Source organism: Canis lupus, chromosome 17 (genome assembly GCF_003254725.2).
Source record: "Canis lupus dingo isolate Sandy chromosome 17, ASM325472v2, whole genome shotgun sequence".
NCBI lineage: Eukaryota > Metazoa > Chordata > Mammalia > Carnivora > Canidae > Canis > Canis lupus.
This window is the reverse complement of record NC_064259.1, coordinates 6,089,316-6,115,892: the sequence shown is the minus strand read 5'-3', so window position 1 is coordinate 6,115,892 and position 26,577 is coordinate 6,089,316. Positions and strand designations below refer to the sequence as shown.

The window sequence follows — 26,577 nt, the reverse complement described above, 5'->3', positions numbered from 1 at the left end:
GCTATGGAGGCTCCACTAGATGCAAAGTCAGCAGGTAGTTAAAATATAGTTAAAAGCTACAAGTGAAATAATGTATGAGTCACCAAAACAAGTATTTATGAACAAAGTGCACTGCTAAGAAGATACACTGCTGGTAATCTGAGCACATTGGAGTTGTTTGCATTTAAAAGAAGATGCACTGCCAGTAATGTGTTTGCATTTAGACATGTTTTCTCTGCATCCTGGTTCAGCTGTAGTGAGGTGAGGGTGGTTCTCCTTCCCCATCACTCTGTTTTGTTTCCTGGTCACACACACACACACACACACACACACACACACACACACACGCCTGTGTTGGACTCATCTCTCCGTTTTCCCCTCTGGTTTACTTTTCTGAGCTCCCATTAATCTGTCCGTGCTTTACTGAACCTCTTACTTCAGTACTATCTTACTTTCATCTGTAACTTACTCCTTCAGGGTCTCTCTGTAGTAATTCTGCCTTCTAGTGTTTTACTCTCACATTTGCCACTCCCTGAACCCACCCCATGACAGGTTGGACCAGAGGCAGTGGAACTACCACCTATTTAAAACCCAAGGGAATATTCAGGGCTAATGACCACTGGTAAAGCAAACAAAAAGATGTTGAGATGTTTTGCAAACCAGTTGGTTCTTTGAGCCATGTATATGCCAAGTATCAAAGGTGCAGAGATAACTAAGGCAGAGTTCTGGTGTTCAGTGGCCCATGACTTTTGTGGTGACAGGAAAGTAAACAAAAAATTAAAAAACAGTATGATGAATGCTTTCAAGCACAGATGAGAAGGGGCAGGTGGGAGGGAGCCTGATTAACTTGTAGAAGGAGTAGGGGATCTTGATTGGACACTTAGAAGAGTCTGTTTATTTGGCATTTTAAAAATATTTATTTAGCACGTATCTTGAGCCAGGCCCTGGGAATTCAGAGGTGAAAAAGACTGTTGGTTTCTTACCTCATGGGCTTTCTAGAAAGGAAAGACAGATTTAACAACAACCACTGTAATTTGATTAATGAAGCACCCATGAACCTGAAAATATTTTGAAGGAGGCAAACAAAGGTTAAATGAAGAGCAGGTGTGGGCTTTGTGGCAGAGGGGCCACTAGAGGTGGCGCTGTTCTGTGGGCCCCTAGGACAAAGTAGCTTCTCGGCTGGGACTTGAAGAAGGGGCTGTCTTGGCAAAACAGAAAGAGTGGTCTAAGTAGACAGAGCAACGTTTGGAAAGACTCTGGAGCCTTCACCTCTGCTCCCTGCCTTCCCTCCATCCCTGGCGGGGAGCATGGTTCTCAGATCCAGCACCACAGCCTCGCACGCCCCGTCCTCCCCGCCCAGCTCATTTCCATGAGCCGGCTGCAGCCTGCACACCTGGCAGCCACAGGAGCCCCCACACCTGACACAGGGATGCCCCGACGCCGGAGCCACAAGACGGGCGCACACTCAGAAAGCACACAGCTGCAGGTTTGGGATCATCATATACGTGTGTGTGTCACTGAGTTGATGAACTTCGTTATTTGATCAGTCGTTTTTATTATGTTTTGAGAGGAAATAGGAATTCGAATTTAGAACCGAAGAGTATTTTGTAATTCTTGGGTGGGCTAAACGATGAAGAGAATGAGGCAGGATGAGAAAAGTGATTCTTTGCCCCCAGGGAAGTGGGAGTCATTATTTTTACAAACCTCAGAGGCATAGAAAACATCCTGGAAGCTAACACGGCAGCTGGGTGTTCCTGGCAGCCTGGGGGGGGATAGGTTGCCTGAGGGATCATTTCCCGAGAGTGAGTGGTGGAAAGGTAGGAACTGAGTTGTAAGGGAACCCAAGGGGAATCTCCTCCGTTATGCACTTTGAGTTTGAGAGCAGTTGTCATATGACGGGTACGTGCGTGTGTGTGTGTGTGTGTGTGTGTGTGTGTGTGTGTGTGTATGTGAGATCTTGCCTGTCAGGTCAGTAGAATGAGCGGTTCTGGGGCCCAGGTCTGTGCGTCTCATTGCCTTGGATGGTGTTCTTCTTTCTTTAGGAGTTGAAGGATCCTCGCGTTCGGCCAGAGGTGGAGTCCACACCAAGCAGTCTCGAGCTCTGAGTGGTGGGGACAGGTGGAAGAGCACCGGGTCCCCGTGGTGGGGTCTGAGCTTCCTCCTGCCACTCGCTGGCTGTGTGGCTGGCCTGTTCTGAGGGCCTCTCCTTGGCTATGCAGTGGCGGTGGCCATGCGTACCCCGAGAAGATAGAGCTCACACTCTACCTGTAGGCAAAACACCATTTCCTGGTTTTAGGGAAATTCCCAAAATATAAATAAATACCTTGTGATTAATTGTTCTGTGATATGAATGTCTAAGCTAACGTGATAAAGGATAAAGATATATCCTGGTGGCTTTCTTATGTGGATTGATTTATTTTTCCTTTCCAAGTTATCCATTCAATTACAGACTATAAAATATAAAAAGATATTACCATCTTAATTATGACATGATTTAGCACCCTCATTGAAGGGGAGCTTTATTGGGCACTTGGGTGGCTCAGTGGTTGAGCATCTGCCTTTGGCTCAGGGCATGATCCCAGGGTCCTGGAATCGAATGCTGCATCAGGCTCCCCACGAGGAACCTGCTTCTCCCTCTGCCTGTGTCTCTGCCCCTCTCTGTGTGTCTCTCATGAATAAATAAATAAAATCTTAAAAAAAAAATAAAAGGCTTTAGGTGTTGTCCCTAGGGCAGCTCTCACAGGCCCTTAGCCCCTGGTCTCAGACAAGCGGGACAGACATTGTCCTGTTTCTTCCTCGCCCATCCCTCCTGTTTTGTTCTGCATTTCTCACCCAACCTCCTTTAATTTTCTACCTATTCCCCTTTTCCCAACTCACTTTCCACCTGTAAGTCAGCTGAGGCAGAAGGCAGCATGGTATGTTGGAAAGTCAAAATCAGGAAACCAGGGCTACGCCTGATGCCCAGGTAACCCTGTGGCCTGGTGTTCTAATGCGCAGAGTCGGGGCAGCAGCGCTGCTCACACAGGGTCTCTCATGGTTTCTCTCTCTCTGCCTCCTTCCCATCCCTTCCCTTCCTTTCTCCCTTCCTGCTTTTTTCAAAGCAAGGGAGAAGGCCTAGATCTAGCTCCCATGCCTTCCCCAAACACGGCAGCCCCTGGATTATGTCTTTGAAATCCCTTGGAGGTCTTTTTTTATGTTAAAAAAAATGTCAGGATTTTGCAGTTGTATAAGCAGAGTAAACTCTTTTTCATACATCACAAGTATTTTTTAAGTTTCTGCTTTTAAATATTTATTTTTTATTTTGTCACAGCCCAATGATGATAATTACCCAGAAGATCACTAGTTTGGCTTACGAGATTCATGATGGTAAGAATCTAGAAATTAAATTTTCGTCACTGAAAGAAATCCTATTCAAATGTACTTTTGCCTGAGATATGACCCTAACTTTCAGCTCTTGTATTAGAGGAGTTTAGAAAAGGGAATATTTAACTCTGCGTGTGTTTATTTTTCTGCAGTGTTTCATCTTGGTTTCACACTTGATTCAGTGACAAAAACAGAGTAAAAGAATGGGATCCTGTCATATGACCCGCATTAATGGCGATTTAAAATGTAAAGGAAATAGACATTTGATCTAAATCAAGTTGTATTAATCTCTGCTTCATCTCGTGTTACATTTTTATTAATATTTGAGTGTTTTTCCCCGTGTCCCTTACCCCTTATTATATGATACATACAATACATACACACAGCTATATATGTTTTTAGCATAAATATTTGTATATTCCTATTTTATATTTTCAGTGAATGGACACCTTACCATAGGAAATGCTAATGGTGTGGGCTATGAGTCATGAGTTAGGCTCTGGTTTCTTCACAGACTGGAGAAGTATCACCATCAGACCAGTCATTTGTAGTGGTCTAGGGAGCTTCTGGCACAGGGTTTTTAGCGTCACTGTATAGATCACCCATCCTGTACCATCTGTTAAGGAAGACCTACAAATAATTTTTAAGTATATCGTTACTTCTTAGTTCAGTCCTCCTCTGGTCTTTAAATTAACGGGCTTAGGATCTAATAAGAAACCATATCCTCCTCTCTGAGGAGAGAAGGTAAAGAAATGGATGGAGATGGTATAGGAGTACCTTTTTCATTCCTTAGCATCATAGAGAGGTAAGGAAATCATTCCTTGCTTTGTGTTGAGCTTCTAGCCCATAATACTGATATTAGTCACTTAAAAAATATCTAATAATAGAAACACTTTAATACTTTCTTTTGAAAGTCATAGTGTTTACCTAAAATATGTTAGCAATTTAGCAATTTGAAATTTTTAATAATAATTTTCCTCTAGAGAAGAGTGAGATTTGTGCAGTGAGAACCTATGTTGCAGTGAGAAAGAAAGGAATCTGTTATTCCAAAATTGGGATTAGAGCTTGAATTTCCAATGAGAAAAGGGGAACAAGTGTGAATGGGAGAAAATACCATTCTTTTCTCGGGGGAAACCATAATTGATTACAGTACCTATTTGTATTTTTCAGGGATGTTTCGAAAGGATGAGGAACTGACTTCATCACAGAGAGGTTTAGCTGTAAGGTACGTGCCCCCTTATCGTGTCCTGCCATGGTCCATGCTGTCTCTGCCTAGGACATACTTTACTCTCATGGTTAAGGCAGACTCGTCCCGCTAGAGGTACTGACTTCATGAAAACCAAACCTGCCTCCCTCCACATACCTCCCTGCCACCAAATCTTGCTAGGCTAGGCTATCTACCCCCTCCTAGGGCTCCCGTGGCACTTTGGATAGATCATCCTACAGTATGTTCCTCTTTTGTACCATGAGGATATCAGTACATTTTCTGTCTCTCCTATGATTTTCTGAGTTTCCTGAAGACAAGAAGATCATATAGTTTTCATGTCTGTCATATAGTAATGAGTGATAATCACTGCTTCCATTTATAGACCAATAACTTAATGGCAGGTACTGGGCTAAGATGTGTTAATATAGCACATAGATGCCATGTTTTGAACCAGTAAGATGTCCTCGATATTTGAGGAATTCATTCTGGGTGGGTTTCTACTTCATTTATTATAGTATTCTGTTGACTAATCTGAGGAATAGCTTAATTTCTCAGGAGGGTCTGTCCTAACCTAATATAATTAAGAATCAAATATGTATTTTTACCTAAAGAAAAAATTCCCAGGAAGCCCCTTGTTTTTTGTAAATCTAGAACTAAGAGATGCATGGCTGTCAGAGGAATAAGGTTCAGTTTGTAAGCGTAGAGAGACCCTACCCTGAGTGTTCACTTTTGGTAACGTGTCTTGGGAATCTTCTTACAATTTCTCCATCTTTATGGTTATTCTATTTTGATACTCTCTACAGCCATTGTTTATATACCAGTAAATGTGTACTGGAATACACTTAGGTGATGAGAGATTCCTTTCATCTGGGTTCTCTGATCTTAGGAGACCTTTGCCCAACCACTGTAACCTCTCCCTAATAGACACTCAGCCCCCATTTCGGCCTTTCCCTCCCACACCCCCACCTGGCAAAACCCCAAACCCTATTAAATTCAACTCTCCGCCTACCCAAACAGTGGAAGAAAGCAGAGTGGAAAAACATTCATTGTTGATTGGACTTGTTCTGAGCATGTTCCCACAAATTTGGGATTACGGCCGGAGTGTTGCTAGGAGTTCCACTGCATCTGTCCCCTCGCCCTCCCACCCGTGAGCTGGTGTGTTCTCCTTCCTCAGACTGCCAGCACTCCCTCCCCCGCACTCACTTAGGATGGTAGCAAAGTTTGACTCCTGGAGAAAATAAAGGCAGCTCTACTTCCTTCTGCTCCCACTAAATCTGCTACAAAATACTCCCCTTTCTGCCCCATACCGAGTATTAACTGTCCATAATCCAGTCCAAGGCCAGCTTCTCGCTTCTCACTGACTCCAGCGGCTTCTCTTTGAACTCGGGGATTTTCTCCTTCAGCTATCCCATCCCTCGCATTGTCACTCATCGCTTCTCCCTGTCTTTCCCACTCCCTGGAAGGAGAAACATCTTGACCTCACTTGCCCTTCCAGCTCCCTCCCCATTACTCTGCAGCCTTTAGAGCCAGACTCTGTGAGAGTCTCCCCTTCCTGGTCCCCCATTCCCACCTCAGCCTCCTCACAGTCGGGTTTGTCCTCACCACAGGTCTGACAGCATGTTTCAGGGTGACCCTTAATCTCTGTGGGTGTAACCCTCAGCCTCTCCGCCCCGTCCCACCCAGGGGACCCCTCGGTCCCGGAAGTACCTTCCTCACCTGGGTTCTCTTCCTGCCTCCTGGCTCTTTCCTTCTGTCTTCTTGCCCGAATCCTCCACTCTGAGGTTCACCACTGAGTGTTCGTGGGCTCCACCCGTGGACTTCACCATCCTCTGGGGATCGCGTGCAGCCCGGTGACCTTAAGTAGTGTCCACGTATTTGAGGTTGGAACCGTCCTCCCATGACACCTGTCTCCCGAGCTCCGGCCTCATAGCCAACTGCCATTTCAGCGTCCCTGCGGGGATCTGAGCAGGCATCTCAGTAGAGCACATTCCAAAGAGAACTCGTGATTCCTGTCTCCCCTTCCCTCTCCCCAGCCTACCATCCCCATCTAGTTCCGGGCAGCACCATTTGTCACTTGTGTTTTTAGGGCGAAAACCTAGGCAAACTCACATGTTCTTACTGCAGATCCGCTTCACTGCAGATTCATTCCCTCTCCTGGGAGGCCTGTGTCTCACCTGTCCGTGACATCTGACTGTCTCTGGTCAGACCAGCCTCTCACCACTCCCGCCAAGAGCCCCCCAGCCGGACCCTCTAGCTCTACTTGGTCTACTGGGACAGCCTCGCCCGTTCTTTCCCCCCAGACTGCTCTCCACTCAGCAGCCAGAGTTCTTGGAATGTGTGTTGGATTATATTACTCCCCTCCCGTGAGGGAGGCCCCTCCGCTGTTCCTCAGGTAATTACCTGGGAGTCGACTGACACACTTAGGACCACCTGGCACGAGGCCCGACAGGAGCTGGTAGCTCGTAACTGCGCAGACTTCTCGTCAGAAACCCCACTTCCCTGCCGTCACTCTCTGGCCCTTGGCCTGGCTTTATTTCTCTTCATAACGTGTGTTAACTGTCTGATGTTAGATGTTTCTTTTGCTTGTCCCTCCCTCTACCTTCCTCAGGTAAACTCTGTGAGGATAGAATTTCCCATTTATCATTATATCCTTGTCACCTGGATAGCAGTTCCCTACTGAGGATGCCTGTGTCCCTCAGTGTCTGGAGACATTTTTGGTTGTCACAGTGGAGAAGAGAGGGGGTGGTGCTACTGACATCTAGTGGGTGGAGGCCAGGGTGCCCCTGGACATCCTGCAGCGCCCCCTCCAACGAAGAAGTATTGTCCAGAAAAGTCCATAATGCTGAGATTGAGAAGCTCGAACCCAGCACAATGTGGAGTTGATCCCAAATAAACATGGAACGAAAGGATGGTTCTTTCACTTAATGTCATAAATGAAGTATTGCAGTCATGCTTTGTTCTCATTTTAATAGCGAACATCATAATTATCTACTTAGTACCAAAAATGACTTCTCATTTGATAGGACAGTTGAGCCAGAAATTACCTCAGCAAATTTCATGGTTCAGAGTTATCTCCTGTCCTTCCAATTGTGATACATAGTTTGACTTGGGAGGACTGGGCTGCGCCTTGATAACCTGGCATTGGTTGGGGCCTGAAGTAATTGGTGTTGAGATGGAGCTCTGTCATGGGAGCACAGGAAGTTCTATTGTGGATTTCATTGTAGGGTGCTCACCCCAGTGTTTGAGGCAGAGCATTCTGTTTCAGTATTACAGAAAAAAAAATGCAAGAGAAAATCTGCCAGCAACAATTTTCGCTCCTCAATTTTGAGCCTTCAAGAGAAAATATGTAAGGCTCAAAATGCTTTTAAATGTAGAAGAATAATTCTGGAAAAAAATCTAAAAAAGGAGTTTTAGTGACATAGCTAGTATCAGATGGACAGGAAGCCCTGTTTTCTTTTGTATTGTTTTTTATAAAGATACATATGAAGGGATCTGTGAGCTTCTCTTGGCCACAGAAGAGTGTTTGTGCTTTTTAAGGAAACCGCTTCTCAGAGGAAGGAAGGATCGTAACATCTTCCAGAAGCCTGCTTCCCATCCTCAGGTGTAGTTCTTCTATTTATGATAGTTTAGAATTGTCAGTGGGAAGCAGACTTAGTAAATGAAGCTGCTGGTAGAAAATAAATAAGGGGCTCCTGGGTGACTCAGTTAAGTGTCCAACTCTTGATTTCAGTTCAGGTCATGAGTTCAAGCCCCACAGTAGGCTCCAAGCTAAGCAGGAAGTCTGTTTGAAATTCTGTTTCCCTCAGCCCTTCCCCCTGTTTTCTCACACATACTCTCTCCCTTTCTCTCTCTCTCAAAAAAAAAAAAAAAAAAAAAAAAAAAAAAAAAAAGAAAAGAAAAACATAGGCTGATAATTCACCTGTATGATGATGTATATGGTCAACATGGGCTCCTGTGTTGCTAGGTATTTTTTTTTTACCTGATTCCTCGCATTAAGAACTAGAAAGCTCAGTAAACTTTAGATGCCATGTGCCACCTGGATAGACCTCAAAGCAGTTGAGTGAAAAACGTTGCAAGACATCCTTCATTCCTTTTTCTCTTGCACCCACATCTAGTCTACAGGCAAACCACCAGGCTGTCTCGCCAGACTATATGCAGGTGCTGCCTCCCCCACTGCTCCCAGCCACTGTTGCCTCCTCCTGGAGATCCCAGTGGTGCCTGTCTGGCCTTCTGACTTCCACCATTGTCCCGTTCGCACTCAGAGGCTAGAGGGATTCTTTGGAAACATGGTCTTTAAAAAACCCTACTGTTGTTTTTCATTGCATTCAGAGTAAAGTCCCAAGTTCCTACCATGACTTATAAGGCAAGCCCTAGATAATATCACCTCCATTCTCCCTGATTTTCCTCCTGTTTCCCTGGTTCAGCAACACCAGCCTCCCTGCTGCTGGACTGCCCCCCCTTCAGGGATTTTGCACTGACCCCTTGCCTGAAATCCTTATCTCAGATACTCACACAGCTCCCTGTCTCACTGCCTTCCGGTCTCTGCTCAGATGTTGCCTTATAAGAGGTCTTCTTTGACTTGTTAATGTAATAATAATAATAAAAACCCTTTATTTTCATAGTACCCAACACTTCTGAAAATACTTTTTATATGTATATTTTAATTATCTGCTTTCTGCATCTGTTATGTGAGCTCTGTGAATGCAGAATATTCCTCTGTTTTGTTTACTGCAGTCTCTCTAGACCCTGGGGCATGTGGGCACATAGTCGGTGCACATACGGATTTGTTGAGTGAGTGAATGATGAGCTAGTGAGGGATGATTCTTTATGCCATATCTGGTCTGTCTTAGGTTTGTTTTATAATGAAGAAATTCAGTAGCAACCCTTTGTACTTGCTCACAGAGATCTGTATGAAAACTCTCATCCAGCAATACTGTTGAGCATTACTGCACCCTCATCTTTTAAATTCTTATCGTTCGAATGCCAGTGAAAATGAAAGCTCGTTTTGTTGCGGAAATGGGAAGAGCCGCAAGATGGAAGGCTGTGATTGCTGCTGGATTTTCGGAGAGCTTGTGTCACATCTCACAAGCTGCGTGTTTTACCCACAGGCGCATGCCAAGCCTCCTGGAGTACCTGAGCTACACCTGCAACTTCATGGGCATCCTGGCGGGCCCGCTCTGCTCTTACAGAGACTACATCATCTTCATCGAGGGCCGGGCGCAGCACAGGGCACAGCCAAGCCCAAGTGGGAAAGAGGAAATGCCATGTGAGAGAGCAGAGCCGTCCCCGAACGTAAGCCCACGAGATTGATCTGAGCCTTGATGGCATTGTGTTGTTTGCTTAAAGATACTAATGTCTTCAAGGTTTGAACTTACTGTGTCTTTGAAACTATTTTTAAGATAAATGACTCTTCACAGCGCACCTAGTAGTGATGCCTGGTAGCAGCACGATCGTGCTCAAAGAACAAAACTAAGGTTACTTAAGAAGTGATGCTGAGGGGCACCTGGGAGGCTCAGTCATTTAAGCATCTGCCTTCCGCTCAGGTCATGATCTCAGGGTCCTGGGATTGAGCACTGTGTCAGGCTCCCTGCTCAGCGGGGTGTCTGCTTCTCTCTCTCCCTCTGCTACTCCCCCTGCTTGTGCTCTCTCGCTCTCTCAAATAAATGAGTAAAATCTTAAAAACAAACAAACAAAAACAAGTGATGCTGAGCTCCTGAGAACGGTGCTTCACAGTTACCAAGTATTTTACAGGAAAGCTGTGTGTGCAGAACTGACCCAGCCAAGTTTCCTAGGGTTTTTCCTTCCCTTTGCTGAAGTTCCAGCTAATTCAGGGTGTTCTCCTCTCCTGACTTCCCTCTCCTCTTCCTGGTCATCACTAGTTGAAATCTTGCTCCTCTTCAAAGGTCCACATCAGGGCACCTGGGTGGCTTAGTGGTTGAGCGTCTGCCTTTGGCTCAGGTCCTAATTCTGGGATCTTGGGATGGAATCCCACATCTGTGGGGAGCCTGTTTCTCCCTCTGCCCGTGTCTCTGCCTCTCTCTGTGAGTCTCTCATGAATAAATAAGTAAAATATTAAAAAAAAAAGGTCTATATCAAATATCACCTTTTCCATAGAAGTTTTCCTGATTTCCCACAATAAAAAAGTTAACAATAGTTACCACTTTGGTAGCACTTCCCCCCCTGCCTGGCCCTGCTGGGGACACTTCACTTACTCTCTCCGAGCTCACAACACAAGGTAGGTAGTTCACTGCTTAACAGAGGAGGAAACCAGGCCTACGTAATTTGATGGAGATGTCCCAGGTTGGCAGTAGGAAACTGGAATTCAGACCCCGACAGTCCTGAGTACAAAGTCTGTGCTGGATTGCCTCACAGCTCAATATAAGCTTTATTTTCTTTGAGCTGCTGGGATATAGATGCTCCTGTGTCAAGAAAGACTCTGAAGCTTTGTGTAGGCTGAGTTTCTGTTGGATTTGATCTGGTAAAATTTAAGAGTCCCATGAGAAACAGGCCGATCAAAAGGTCTGAGAGACAAGAAAGGGGGCTAGTGTGTTTTTTTCTGAATGTGGGGCTTGGAGCAAAGGATCACCTTCCTTCCCTAAGTTATTACAGAATGAAGCATGAGTGAGGAAAGGTGCACACATTCACAAAGGCTCCTATTTTATCTCTTTTCTGTCATGTGACTCATTGTGTTTTATACCAAAATGGTCCTTTTATCTTCATCCTTTCTATTACTGGCTAAATGTTAATTGATAAATGCTGTATCATACTGGGTTGAATTTCACACTTGAAATTGAGTACATTCACGTCTCTCCCATTGACTATTTTGTGTCTCAGGCTGACCACTTAACCCTTTAGAGACCTTTAGAGGTCTCACTGCCACAGGAGAAAGAAAGGGTTTTATATATAGATAGCTTATTATATATAGAAAGAGGATCGAAAGCTAGGAATCAAGGTACTGAACATAATGTAAAATATTTGAAAAAATCTCAAGTGCTATAAACTTTGGAGTACTAGTAAATCAAACCCAACAAAGAATAATTCACATTTATATATTCTATCACCTGACCCTGAATTTTAATGGGTTTCACTCTTATAAAATGCCACTTTTCCTCTCTTGGGTGGTAGACATCATAAATCAGAGGTTGTTGGCAGTGGCAAATATTCTTAATCGCTATCGTACTGTCTTACTATGTTTTGAGTTTAAATTCCACACGTACAAAGTTCACACAGAAGTGGTAGTTATTTACAAATCTCTCAAAGGCATTTGGAAGCTCTGTGTGCATCCGTCGGGTATGTAGGCTCTTATGATCCAAAGTAGGGCAGTCAGATAGCCAGTGGCCTTTTTGTTGGAATTCTCAATTATCTTGGTCTAAATCAGATAACGGGTTTAGGTGCTGAAACGAGGTAGAAGTTTCTTTTTCCCCTCACACGACATCCAAAGCATCAGTGGTCAGTCAGTAATGTGGTGGCTCCATGGGTCGAGGATCCAGGCTCTCCCCTGTTTCTGCCATCCTGGGGGTGGAAATGCAAGCACACGGTGTAAGCTGGCTCGACTCAGCGCTGTGCACGTTACTTGAGCTAACATCCATGGACCGCGTGGCTACACTTGGCTGTGGAGGGGACCGTGGTTGTGTGGTCAAATAAAAATTTAGCTAGTCGTGCTCAAATAAAAATTCCATCATTGTGCAAGAAGGGGAGGGTGGCTCCGGGGGAACACTTGTCAGTCTCTGTTGTGATGTCTGTAGGACTTTTCTCTGGAGCTGAGTCCCTTCTTAGTGAAGGATCCTTCGGTCTCCTACAATCTTACGAGGTGGATACAAACTTGACTGCTGGTTTCTGGAGCTGGCCTGGGCACAGGGGCTGAGGATTTCACCTCTTAGGATATGGACTTCCTCCAGAGTTTCCACGTTCTCATTCTAGCACTTACCCAGTCCCCCACTCTGGACCCATGTCCCTAAGCCTGGGTCTTCGGCTTCTCTAAGAGTTAAGCTCTGGCCTCCTGCCCGTATGGTGGCTGGGTGGCACTCGACCAAGCAGAGAGGCTGTGGGAACCAGGGGTCATGCCCCATCTCCCTCCTTCCGAGGTACCTGACCCCACATTGCCTGAGCCTTCGTGGGGACTCTTATGGCGTGTGTGTGCGCCACCTGGTCGTTGAGGTCAGCTAGAGGCTACTTTAATTTTTGTTTTTAAACTGAGACCTGGAAACTTGGGTCTAGTCTAATGGCTGCAGTATTGCCCATTGTGTCACTAAGATGATCCACCCAATTTTTATGTTAATGTGTGAGGCCATTTGTTTCATCTCACTGCATTTAGAATTCCAATTTTTCTCTTGTTTTAAATCTCTTCTCAAATGCACAGCTTAGATATTGGGGGACGGGTAAAAAAAAGGTAGCCTTACTACCTTTTTTTATACTGGAGAAAGCTTTAAAAAACATTGAGGAAAGTGAGAATGGGGGCTGGCTGCAGCAGAGTCCTCAAGCACACAATACCTCCAGTGAGCCGCCTGAGAGCAAACACAGCTTTTTCAGAAATGTAGTGACTCTGGTATGTGCTTTGACTCTTGCCTCTGAGCCCTTTCTTCGGGCACTGTTACAGAAAGTGTGAAAATAGGAATACTCTTTGGCAGATTAATTTGAATACTGTTTGATTACAGTGCAGGACACTCAAAATCCAGGTATTTTGTTATGCTCCATTACCTGGATGCAGCTTTTCCTTTCTTCCACTTGTTTCTTTCCTTTGGCAGGTTTTATAATCTCCCCTATACTGAGTCAGATTCAAATATTCTGGCCTATTTTTTTTTTTTATTCTGGCCTATTAAAAATATAAAAACACCATGAATTGGATTTTTTTTTAAAGATGTTATTTATTTATTTGAGAGAGAGTGAGATTACAAAGGGAGAGGGAGAAGCAGACTTGCCACTGGGTAGAGGAGCCTGACTTGGGGCTCGATCCCAGGAACCCAAGATCATGACCTGAGCCAAAGGCAGACACCTAGCCAGCTGAGCCACCCAGGTGTCCCCATGAGTTGGATTCTTCTAAGGTGATTTAACCTTACCAGGATATAATAAAGAATGGCCTTTTTTCCCCCCATCAGAATCTTCTTTGCAAATCTTTTTGTCTTCTTGGGTGTGTAACTCTTTTGGTTTATCATTTGTGAACAAAATTTCATGACAGAGCTGCAGATTTAAAGAGATGCATTAAATTGTTTATTGTAAAAATAACGTCTGTGAAATACACATAGCATTTGAAAAATATAGGGAAAGCACAATGGAAAAATAAGCCATGTGTGTTTTGTGTGCGTATAATATAAAACCCACTACCAAAAGTTACTGTGAAGATTTTTGTGTATTCACACCTATATGCCTGTGTTTGCCTTCAGATTTTTTTTCTTTTTTAAGATTTTATTTATTTATTCATGAGAGACACACAGAGAGAGGCAGAGACACAGGCAGAGGGAGAAGCAGGCTCCCTCTGGGGAGCCCAATTCGGGACTCGATCCCAGGACCCCAGGATCATGACCTAAGGTGAAGGCAGACGCTCAACCACTGAGCCACCCAGGCATCCCTCAAATATTTTTTTAACTGAAAGCTTTGAAAACACAAATTAAGGTTTTTAGTGTGACTTGAGTCCTAATCCAGAGGAAGTAGTCAGAGAGAAGAGGCTGGAAATTTTCCTGCTGTGAGACTCTGAGGGCTTGAAATGCTGAGCACCACGCAGTTTATGATTTTTGACTAAAGGAGAGTAAGAAAGTTCATACTGCATTCAGGAAGATTAACCTGGCAGTAGTTTGTCAAATGAATTAGAAGGGGTATGGATTAAGCTTTTGAAATCCTATCTTGTCCTTTCAGATCGCAGTTATTCAGAAACTCTTAATCTGTGGACTTTCCTTATTATTTCACTTGACCATCTCTAAAACATTATCTGTGGAGTATAACATTGATGAACGTTTTCAAGCTACAGCTTCATGGCCAACAAAAGTTGTCTATCTCTATGTCTCTCTTTTGGCCGCCAGACCCAAATACTATTTTGCATGGACGTTAGGTAAGTCATGTCTGAGTAAACCTGACTGTTTCTGTGTTGAGATGTACCCTGCCCTGTAGCTAGCTGGGAGAGTGCCCTCTTGAGGATATGTAGTTAAAGACCAATTGGAAAAGACTAGAGTCCTGTATTAGAAGAAACAAACTTGACAACTCCTATCCTAAATACAAGGAAATAGCCTAAAACCGGTTAGGATATCCTAGAAACTGGATCAAGGCTCATTTTGTTACAATATCAGATAAAAATAAACATGAATAAATCTACTTTTACTGTTTCAGAATAAAAAAATCCTTGTATATAGTAACATATGTTTTGGGAGAATGTGGTAGATTGTTACATGGATTCTTAATACTGTCTTTTCACTTTGTTTACTGCAGCTGATGCAATTAATAATGCTGCAGGCTTTGGTTTCAGAGGATATGATGAAAATGGAACAGCTCGTTGGGACTTGATTTCCAATTTGAGAATTCAACAAATAGAGGTGAGTAGATCATTTACAAGTTAGTTACCGTGTGATACTTTACATACCATGCTTTGCTTTTATGAGTTATGATGTGATGTTCCAAGAGTGGTATTGAAGTCTATTTGTTAATAATACCCATCTAATTAGGGGATCTAATAAGTAAGATTGGTGTGATCTGGGCCCTTGTGGAGCTTTAATCTAATGAGGGCTACAGGGACACAGAAGGATAGGTTGTGGTCAGAAAGGTGTAGGGTGTGTGCGTGCTACAAGAGAGGCTCCAACTCAGGTGAGATAGGTCAGGGAGGGGTCCTGCAGGAAATAATGCCTTAAGCTGAGTCCTAAAAGATAAGGAAGATGTTGCCTGGCACTCCAAGTAGAAGGAGGGGTGCCCTTGGGGTGAGAGGTGGTGTGTGGCTCACAACGCAGAGAGTGGTGACAGATGAGCTTGCAGAAGTCAGAGGCAGGCCCAGACAGTTTCAGAGGCCATATAGGGGGTTTGGAGCTCTTACAAGAGCGATGGAGTGTTGCTGGGTGGGTTTTGTGCAGGCAAGTGAGGTGATCACAGCTGTGGTTTGGAAGGATCTGGCTACATCAGATAGAATGAGTTGCTCTCGTGGGACAGAGTGGTCTGTTCGGAGTGTTGTGTTAATCCAAGGTGATGGTGCCCTAAACCAGGGTAGGGCCAGTGGGGCTGGAAAGACCTAAACACCTGGGTGGGCTGTTCCAGAGACTCAGCAGTGCTCGGTGTTACATCGACATCAGCAAGAGAGAATAAGTCATGGATCGGGACCAGTGTCATGGTGATGCCTTTCATTGGGTGAAGGAACAATGAACAAGCCTAGGTTTGGAGGGAAAGCCACTGTGTGTTCAGATTTCAGACTTAACTAAGTTGCCCAGCAGGCACATAAATGACCAGGCACTAGCCTCAACTGCTGAGCTCGAGATCCTAATTGGGGAACTGTCAGCGTGTAGCATTTCAAGTTTTGGGAGAAACCAGAGAGTAGTCATGAGAGAGCACTGAGAGACCCAGAAGGGATGAGACACCCCCCAAACCTCCCACACCCCTCTGTACCCCCCTGCTCCACAGGAGCACCTGTGCTTACAGACTGGGAGAGGAAGAGGCAGGTCAGGAGGAGGAGCCAGAGAGAGAAGAAGAAAACCAAAAAGGGACATCAGTTTGCCAACCTGGGAGAATTAATCCAAGGGTAGAAATCCCTAAAACTTAAGGTGAAGGGTTGACAGACAGGTTTATAATGAATGGGTTAGGATGGACCCACCAATGCACCTTAGCTTCACTGAGGGTTCGTCCCTAAAAGTGGGACAGTCGGTCGCTAAGCGCCCGTGGGTGTGATGCCAGGGGGGATACAGCCCCGTCTCTCAAGTATTTGCCGAGATGCTTAAACCCGAGTAGGTCTCTTGATCTTGCTAAATTTAGAGGGAGTGTAGAGTTTAGGGAAATAAGTTAAACACACCAGATCCAGAAGTGGGAAATTCTACAAGACAAATGACCCAATTTTTCTCAACAAATAAAGGACATGGGAAAAGCCGGGGTCAGAGAGGAACTCTTCGAGATTAAAAGGGATTTTAGCCAAACGCACTGTGTGCACCGTGTTTGGGCCTCGATTGAACAGACAACTGGGAAAACATGTTTTTAAACAATCAGGGATATTTGAACACAAAATGAGTATTAGATGATGTTAAAGAGTAATACTTCGTTTTGTTAGGTCTGATCTTGGTTTTTTAAAAGTCCAATAAATTTTGAACTATTTACAGGTGAAATAAGACATCTGGCATTTGCTCTGAAATTCTCATAGTAATGTCAGTAATAAATGGGGAAGGGGAAGAAAAAAATGGCCAATTTTGGAAATTGATGAATGTATAAATATGTGGCAGTGTTTCTAACTCTTGTGTTCATTATTGGACCTACAGAGACTTTGAGACATGTGTTTCCTAATCAACCCCCCATGAACCGTTAATATCCGTGTGTGTACTCTATGTATACATGTGCTTTATATGTGAGAAGAGTAAGACTTTTTTGCTCCTAAGAACTGGTTTTTATCCTCTTGGGAGCAGTATCACTCTTGTTGAGAATGCACAGGATAAGAGAAAGTAAAGAACAAAGGAGTTAGTTTTTCTAAAGGAAATCAGCGTTAAATGCTGCTGAAGATGTGCAGTAAGAGGAGGACTCCCGAGTGCCATCAGCTCTAACAACGCGGGAGTTTATTGATGATTTCAGTAACAGTTTCCAGGGAGGGATAGACATTAAAGCCAGGTTATATAATCCGAAGGCATTTATTACCTGTATAAGGAAGGAGGGTAGAGATAAGGTCATAGCTGAGGAGAACAAGTAGTTGAAGGAGGGATTTTTGTTTTGTTTAATTTTGTTTTAAAATGGAGAGATTAAAAAAAATTAAAAAAAAATAAAATGGAGAGATTGACACATGTTTACCAGTTAGAGTATTTGAAGACTGTGTGAAAATATGGTAGAGGGGGAGAGAGGCTGATGGACACATGAGGTCCCTAGGAAGGTGGAGGGAGGGGATATAAGAAGACAGGTGCAGGGATTGTCCAAGTGGAAGAGGAACCAGGGACAGAGAAAGGGATGTGTGGAGGCAGCTGACTTTGTAATTTTGATATGAGATGTTGGAGTCTGATGGTTTATGTCATCTCGATAAATTGGAGGCAAAGTTACCTGTTGTGAAGGTGGGAGAGCAAGTGGGAAAAAGTGATAGGACCAGAGATAAGAAAGGGGGGAACTTGTGAAGTATTCATTGGGATCTCATGGGATTGCTGATTTTTACCTGCTTTTGACTTACCAAAAAAAAAAAAAAAAAAAAAAACAATTTAAAATGGTTCAATCTAATAGCTGTTTTTAGGAAGAGGAGAATGAACTGTGTAGGGAAACAAGGATTACCTGCAAGGTTGAGGCTCAACTGATAGCAAGAAGTATGGGTTTAGGACCAAAGTCTCCAGTATTGTGATATTCTGCACGCGAATTCACAGGTTATGAGTAGGGAAGGTGGAAAGTGTGGTTGATCTGGGGTTAGGATTTTGATAGGTAGGTGAGTTAAAAGGAAAAAGAAACAAACACATCAAGAATTTTGATGGGGATAGTAAATAGTGGATCATGGAATCTACACAGTGGGAAGGAAGTGAAGACGCAGGAGGGGATAGTTATTGAGGGAAGAAGGAGAGATAGGGGACCAGAGGAACCTTTGACGTCTAGAGGAAGCTTTTATGGGGGAGGCTTGTGTGATGAGCCTAGAAGGGTGGGAAGATGGTGGTAGTTCCAAGTGGGGCCAAGGTTCTGGGTGGTCATAGATGGTGGCTGAAGAGGCATAGAGGTGGGGAATTGAGAGACTGTGGCTTGATGGGATGGGTCCAGTCCCCAGTGAAAGAGTCATTAAAGGGGCCCTGAAAGGTCATTTACATATTGGGAATGTCTTCGGGATAATTCCATGACGACCCTGATAACATATAAGGAGAAAATGGTGATAATCCATTTATCTTATAGATGGCTTTTACAATACCCAAATCCCAGTTCCACAATGATGTTACTGTATTAGAAAAGCAATATTAAGAAAAGAGACCAGTACATGACCATCAATGCCAAGTAACACATTTTTAGCACAATAAAACATTATTACTTATATTTCAAGCTTCGTTATTTTGTTGGCCAAAGGAAAAAAGTTCTTTTGTTTTTCAGATGTCAACAAGTTTCAAGATGTTTCTTGATAATTGGAATATTCAAACGGCTCTTTGGCTCAAAAGGTATGTGCCTTCAGGAGCTGTGCCACGGTATCTAATACTTGAGCTTCACTGAGTTAGATTCTTGATTAAATTAACACTGTGTTGAGTGACATTGTGACCTCGATGTTAGCCAGGAAACACTGTTAACATCCTCCCGCAGCAAGAGTCTATCAAACACGAGAACTTTCCGGCCCAGGTGGTAGATACAGTTATCGCTGGCCTCTCAGCCGCCCTCCCGAGCATCTTTCCGAGGCCTGAGATCATCAGTGTCCTCCTCTCATTCACTGGAGATGTGGTTAAATAAAAACAAAGTAGCCACACAACCACTATGCAGATTCCCTAGAGTTTCCAGAACAGTTCCAGTTTTAAAATATTTCCATTTGACATATGTTTCTGTCAAATGTCCTGTTAGGCACAGGACACAAAGATGAGTCCGGCAGACAAAAAGGCCCAGCCTCCTCAGCCAGAGAGTTCAGGAGCTTGTCAGATGCACAGCAGCGTCCCCTACAGGTGCCTTTCCCTGTAGTGAGGAGCAGCAGGGAGAGTGAGCAGGGGCAGGTGGGCACGGGGAGGGGCTTCCTGGTGCTGGGATCAGGGGCTAGGAGTTGGCTAAGGACAAGGACGAGGAGGGAGGTCCGTACAGGCAGCCCAAGCCCAGCAACATTAGGAAATTGCATAGAAACTCCCAGCGACTCTGTCTCCATGTTCCCAATGAGACATGGGTGTCTACCTCGAGTTTATTTTATGAGATATTTACCCTGTGACGGTACAGCACTAAGCATGTTCTGTGGAAAGCAGCCTTTTCTGGGGAATGTCTTTTATTTTGTGACAAGTTGAGGATCTTTTTTTTTTTTTTAAGATATTATTTATTCATGAGAGACAGAGAGAGAAAGAGAGAGAGACAGAGACACAGGCAGAGGGAGAAGCAAGCTCCATAGAAGGAGCCCAATGTGGGACTTGATCCCAGGTTTCCAGGATCACGCCCTGGGCTGAAGGCGGCACTAAACTGCTGAGCCACCAGGGCTGCCCTAAGTTGAGGATCTTTATCCCTTGAAATACCCATCACACGATACTTTGCAGTCTCCCGAGTGGCTGCAGATTCTCTGAGCAGATCTGTTGTGTGCTTTTTGTTATTGTTATATTTTAAATTTGACACCTTTGGGGGCACCTGGTTGGCTCAGTCGGTGGAGCACGTGATGCTTGATCTCAGGGTCGTGAGTTCCAGCCCCACGCTGGGCATAGAGAAATAAATAAATTTGATATCTTTGGAAAAATCTTATTTTCATCTGAGTCCTCTATTCTGTTACCAAGGGAAATTTTAGACTGAGCGACTCCAGACTTGCCAGAAAGAAATATTACTAGGTCAGTTGAAAGTTCTTAATTAAATAAAAATCATTAAAGAAAATAATAAACTAACATAAAATATATTTAATATTAAAGGTTTTTTGGTGAATCGTGTAGATTTCTAACCACTTGGCAATGATTATTTTAGCTATTACATATACCACAAAGAGATGAAAGTCAAGTTTATTTTCCTAAAGAAATAGGAATATTTTGCAGCTGTCACCTCCCTGATGTCACAGGTCAAGTTATTGCTGCCATTAGGCCACGGCTATTTTCCTGATTACTCTGTGTCCTGTCAGATAAGAAAAGAAGGATCACTGTGGACTATCTAAACTCTGATCACTCACTCCTCTTGGCTCCCTGTGGTTTTCTGGTTTCTAGGGTGTGTTATGAACGAGCCTCCTTGAGTCCAACCATCCAGACGTTCATTCTGTCTGCCATTTGGCACGGGGTGTACCCAGGATATTATCTGACATTTCTAACAGGAGTGGTGATGACGCTGGCAGCGCGAGCCGTAAGTATCCCGAATTCCGTTTCATACTTCAGTGCAGTCCCCTTGAACTGGCTGGTGTAAGTGGCTGAGGACACCCTCCCTAGGCAGACCCTGTTTCTGGGCCCCAGTCGGTGCTCTACTCTGGCCACAAGTGAGGCGTGCACCTGGCGTGTTTGTTGAGTGCTCCCAGGGGCTCCACACTTGGTTCATCTGAGGGGAAGAGTTGGCACGTGGGAGGTACCCACAGAGCATTCATTGTCTTTACGGAATTTTCTGAACGAGAGCTAAAAACAGAGTTAAATAAAGGTGATCAGAAGGGTGGGTTTACTTTAGAAATGTTTCCTGAAAGTGGTCACCTTTGAGAGTCATCTTTTAGATGAAGAGTGGGGTACAATTGGGTGTAGAAAACTGGGTGGGCCATCCCTGGGGTGGTGGGCACCACATTGGAAGCAGGACACAGTCCTTGGTTGGAACCCAGGGTGATATTTTGGGAAACAGTTGAGAAATGAGGTTGCTGACATGGGTGGGCAAAGAAGGACATTTAGTTTAAGTCCTTGAAAGTCCATCAGAAGAAAGTGACATGACAGAGATGGTGCCTGAACCGGCTGCGTGCAGCGCTTACAGGCGAGAAGCCTTCATTTAACAAACTAGCAGATATTTATTCAGTTGTCAGGTACCTTGGGGGGGTGTATGAGGGAAAACTCCAAGAAGCGCTAACTCTAAGGGCTGTACCTTCTGCTTGTTTGTGGCCTGATTGGGGCATAAGGTATATGTACACGTGAGTACGCAAACACCACGGGGCATATGTGATACATCCTGTGGGTTCTGTAGTAAGTAAAGGAGTTGTTCAGAGGTGAAAGAAATCCTTTTGGTTGGGTTGACCCAAGACGGCCTCGTTAGGAAAGTTTGGATTTGGGCTTTGAAAAGATAAATGTTGTTTCAAAAGTGAGGGAAGCATGATGGGGGAGGAACATGACGTTCTAGGCACATAAATGACATTAACAGAACCACGTTTGAAAGTACCTGGTGTATTAAATGACAAGTAAATCTGGCTGAAGCAAAGACGTCGTGAATTCCTAAATCGTGGATAATTCTGGAAAGGCAAAGGGAGTGCAGGGGAGCAGGGGGAGGGCAATCATAGCAGGATTTGGGCACCAGCCTGGGGACGGGCCTAATGCTCTTTCTGTCTGCATACCTGGGGGTCAGAGGAGGTTTGTAAGCAGAGGGATGGAATGCCGAAAGCCGTGCTTCAGGAGGATTGATTTGCCATCTGTGATCGGAAGGGAAGAGGGCAGGTAGCTGCTGTGGCGGTGATCCGGGCAAGACGTGGTGGGTGCCAGGGTCTGTTCCCGCCACTGGGAACCATGGTCTCTACATGGGAGAGCCGTTAACCATATACCAGGTTACTTCTGGAAAACTTGGTGGCATCCTCATAGCAGGGCCGTGTTTCACCTCTGACCACGTTAGACAAAGCAGGGAACAGAGTTGAAAAAAGGAAATAATGGTTGGTTAAGTTTACATATTTCAAAACTGCAATGTTTTGACTTTTTTGGAAGCTAAAAAAATGTGTCAAGAGTGGTGATTAGGAAACACCTATTTTGAGAATAATGTTCGTTGTTGCCATTTATTCTGATAAGTGTGTTTTGACCTAAGCTCAGGGTATCGAGAGCCATCTGTCTCTCACAAATGCAGAGTTTAAAGAAGAGGAAAAGATATCTCAGTGTAGCAGAAGAAGTGAAAACAGAACTTTATTTATATATTATAGTTTACCAAATATGATTTGAGGAACTCGAAGAGTGTTGTTTTTAACATTTTTTTTTAGAAACTTTTAATTTGAATACAACTTTAGATCTACCGAAAAGTTGCAAAGCACTCCCACATGCCCTCTACCCAGATTCCCACATTTTGCGCTCTCCATATTTTTTATACATATGTGTATTTGTTTTTCCTGAACCAACTTCTCCCGTAGTGGTGGCACCATTTCCGATGTCCCACCAGCAATGTGTGACAATTTCAGTCACTCCACATGCTTGAAACAGTTGGATGCAGTAATTGTAGTTTTATAAGCAATGTTAAAGACCAAGCCAATATTTTTGTTTCTTTATTTCAGATGAGAAATAACTTTAGACATTATTTCATCGAACCTCCCCAACTTAAATTATTGTATGATGTTTTAACGTGGATAATGACTCAAATAGCAATAAGTTATACAGTTGTGCCATTTGTACTTCTTTCCATAAAACCATCATTCATGTTTTACAGGTAAGTGTCACTCTTACAAATATATGCCAGGGGGAATAACTTTGTTTTTAAGAGCAAGCGCTTTGCCATTGGGTAGCATAGAAAAATAGCACCACAGCCTTACTCTCTGTGGTTACTTTTTCATTTTAAACCAAGAGGTCTCAAGTTTTTTATGGAATGATTCACACCACTCACCCCTGAGATGAGTGTGATAAAGACAGAGAAGTATCAGCTGGGTAACCCCCACCTCAGATCTCTCCAAGAGGTTTAACTGGAAGTATAGCTGTTCTTTTTATAGTTGGATGTTAACTAGACTTATCACAGTGATCTTTTTTTTTTCTTTGCTATATGTATATCTATCAAATCATTATATTGTACACCTGAGGCTAACATAATGTTACAGGTCAGTTATGCCTCAAGTTAAAGCTGTGACGTCAGGGCTAGATGTGGCCACGGGCTAGAGTTTGCTCACCCCTGCTCTGGGGTCAAGGTATAGGGGTTGAGGTGTTAGAGCAGAGGCGTATGAGTCACTGGGGATATTCTGGGAGCGGAAGCAAAATACATCCTCCGATAATCATGAGTAAGTGTTGGTAAGGTCTGCCCACCAAGAGTTCAGGCCGCCAGACTGTTAACTCCAGAGACGAAAGGATAGGGCAGCTTGAAATAAGATGAACAATAGAGAATATGACAGAGTGGTTTTAAAAAAAGAAAAAAGTGTAGCTCGTTCTTTACAAGGAATTGTGAATTCTCTTAATTGCTTTCGTCAAAAGAAAAATAAATTACTTCTATTTCAAGAATTTGTTCCCTTCTTACTCTTTTACGTTTCCCGAGTACTTTGTCTTCTCTGTATCATAGAAATTCTCGTCTTCAATTCCATGCTTGATCTCTGTATTCTCTCGCCCACCCACCAGATTCCACTCTCAACGTGTTAGTGATATCTTGGAGATCAAAAACTTCACCTTTTATAAAGTTTTCATTACCCCAGCATTTAGAACGACAGCATAGAGAATGTGGTCACAAATTTTTGCACTGACTATGGCGTTACTTGTATAGAAAGACACCAAGTAACTCCAGCTAAAATTCCCCTTTTCACAAAACTATTACATATATTTAAATGTGATTGAGCTGTTGGTTAGATTTTTCTATCGGAAGTACACTTTGTTCATACTCACTTGAATTTACAACTGTAAAAGCAGCCTAGGTCACATTTGATTTATATTTGATTTATATTTGATTTCAAGAATGATGCTTGTAATAATATTTTTAATAAGATGGCCTTCCTTCATTATGTGACAGTGGCCATTAAGAGGCAGTGTTATCTGTTACTCACATCACTGGAAAATTTGTAACTTAATTAGGGACCATACACAGCAGAGGAGGCCAGAGTATTAAGGTCTTTACCAGCTCTGCGTCTTCTTTGTTCGCTCTCAATATTCAGTTCTGTGGATTTGAGAGATTATTTTCAGGTCACTGCAGCTGCTAATAAGTACCTTTTTGTTTTTGTTCTGTGCAGCCATGGACTTATGACCCTTACAAAGGAATGTAATATGATAGCTAGTATCGTGCTTATAAGTGGCCTGGGTTTATAGGGTGCTTTATAAATACCCACTGGCAGACGCTGGAGAGCTTCATCTCTGGGTGGGGTTGGGGGAGGGGGGCCGGAATGCAAGATTAACGGAGTAAATCTGCACATCCTCCATGGTGCATGTGACATTTTGACAAGGGTGCCGTTGCTAAGGATTAATTCTCAAAATTTAATAAAGTCAACTTTGTCCATTTTGCTCTTAGCTCCTGGTATTACTGCCTGCACATTGCTGGGATCTTAATATTATTGTTGCTGCCGGTGAAAAAAACTCAAAGAGGAAAGACTACACATGAAAATGTGCAGCTGTCGCCATCCAGAAAGTTCGATGAAAGAGAAAATTCTTTGGGACAGAATAGTTTTTCCACAACAAACAATGTTTGCAATCAGAATCAAGAAATAGCCTCTAGACATTCATCATTAAAGCAATGAAGGGGAAAACACTCTGATGGCTATTTTGTCTCTGTTAACAGAAACCAATCTTAGCACCTTTTCGAGGGATTTGTGTTCGTTTGAAAAGAGATGAAGTGGGGGGCAAATGGGACAGATCTAGATGGGGAGTTTCCAGTATACCAGATTGGGAATGGAGCGAATAACCCCTCCCATGCCATGTCCCTGGGGGCCACGCCTTATATAAAAATATTTCCATGATCTCAATGGGCACTCAGGACCTCTGCAGATGTTGTAGGGTGGTACGTGTGCCCCTCTTGCTGAATGTATGTTGCGTATCCCAAGGCACTAATGGGGTGAAAGGGTAACCGTGTCAATCTGGAGGATGGACAAAAATTAACTTTTCCAAATGAATGTCTTGCCTTAAACCCTCTATTTCCTACCATATTGTTCCTAAACGGTATTTTCAAGTGTAATATTGTAAGAACGCTATTTCAATATTTGATGTCATGGTCTTGTAAAGGAATTCCAGAGGAATTTGAAACAGGATATTTAAGATCGTGGACACTTTAAAAATGCAATAAACATCTCAGTATTTGAAGGGTTTTCTTAAAGTACCTGAAATGACCATTGTACATAGCGAAACTAAACAGAAAGGGATGCCAAATTATAGGTAGCTTATTTTCCTGGAGAATTTAATTACTTTGTGTTGGTCAGAGCCCATCAAGGGAGAATTTCTTCAACATAATTAAAGGTTGGTAATGCGATATTTTAAACTTATTTTCTTAAAAAAAAAAAAAGGAAAGAGAACAAGAGAAGATGATGAAGGAAGGAAGGAAGGCAGGCAGGCAGGCATGGATGAAGAAAGCACCATGTGGACTGGAGCTGGTGGCAGCTGGGGCAGGGCACGGACCAGGTGCTCAGCAGAAGTGCTTTTCCTCTTCATGTATCTGAGTTCTTTTTGATTCTGTAAGATGTAAAAGTGTAATGACTTTTTAATATGTTGGACTTTTAAATGAAATTTGCCAGGCAAAAATCATATAGAATTATGGCAAGATTAGGAAAATAATAGTGGTAGATGGTACGAGGGCTGTGTAGGAGAAATCACTGGGTTAAGGTAACAATCTATCTAATCGCTTCCTTATCCTTGACAGCTTAAGTCATAATTGGGAATGTTTTAGGGAAATGAAAACTTACAGTCATCGGGTCTGACCCACCTTTTTAGAGAATAAAAGAAATTAGTTTCCAAACTCTTAAATTCTCACTTTCAAATTTGGCTCTTAACGCTTTTTAATGAATTTTAGGTTCTATGAGTAGGAAAAAAACATGCTTCTAGCATATAGGCCATTTTCACCACAGTTAATCTCACCTTGAATTATCAGATGTCTCTGTTAACCCCACAGTCTTGGGGTGGCCGCAGTGGCTGAAAGCAGAAGAGTGGGCGGCGAGGCCACCCTGGTATGGGCTTCAGCCACAAGACTTGGAGGTGAGAGAGGAGGTGAGCGGGGCCTTCTGACTCCACCTTTATTTGACCACTTTATTTCCTTTCTTGCCTTAAATTTTCAATGAAATGCAAATTGTCTATGGTGAGTATATATATATTTTTTTAATTTTTGTCGTGAATAAGTTTGCAAATGTAATTACTGCAGAACAGCCATCTGGCTTAAGCTCTGTGGTTTTTCATTTAAAGAAGAAAGAACAACAACTATACCAGGAATTTTTGAGG

The 26,577-nt window shown here is 43.4% G+C and overlaps 1 protein-coding gene across 6 annotated transcripts in view; it reads left to right on the top strand.

The window, feature by feature from the left end:
* MBOAT2 (membrane bound O-acyltransferase domain containing 2) overlaps window positions 1-24,905 on the top strand; it is a 123,456-nt gene extending 98,551 nt beyond the window's left edge. For all 6 annotated transcript variants that reach the window (XM_025454721.3, XM_025454719.3, XM_035700657.2 and 3 more), the window contains 9 exons: window positions 3,290-3,345; window positions 4,513-4,567; window positions 9,658-9,841; window positions 14,399-14,591; window positions 14,966-15,069; window positions 18,758-18,822; window positions 20,527-20,659; window positions 22,749-22,900; window positions 24,668-24,905. In XM_025454721.3, the coding sequence (XP_025310506.1) occupies window positions 3,290-3,345; window positions 4,513-4,567; window positions 9,658-9,841; window positions 14,399-14,591; window positions 14,966-15,069; window positions 18,758-18,822; window positions 20,527-20,659; window positions 22,749-22,900; window positions 24,668-24,893 (1,168 nt within the window). In that variant the 3' untranslated portion in view covers window positions 24,894-24,905. The remainder of the gene's footprint in view (window positions 1-3,289; window positions 3,346-4,512; window positions 4,568-9,657; window positions 9,842-14,398; window positions 14,592-14,965; window positions 15,070-18,757; window positions 18,823-20,526; window positions 20,660-22,748; window positions 22,901-24,667) is intronic.
* Window positions 24,906-26,577: the final 1,672 nt, after the last annotated feature.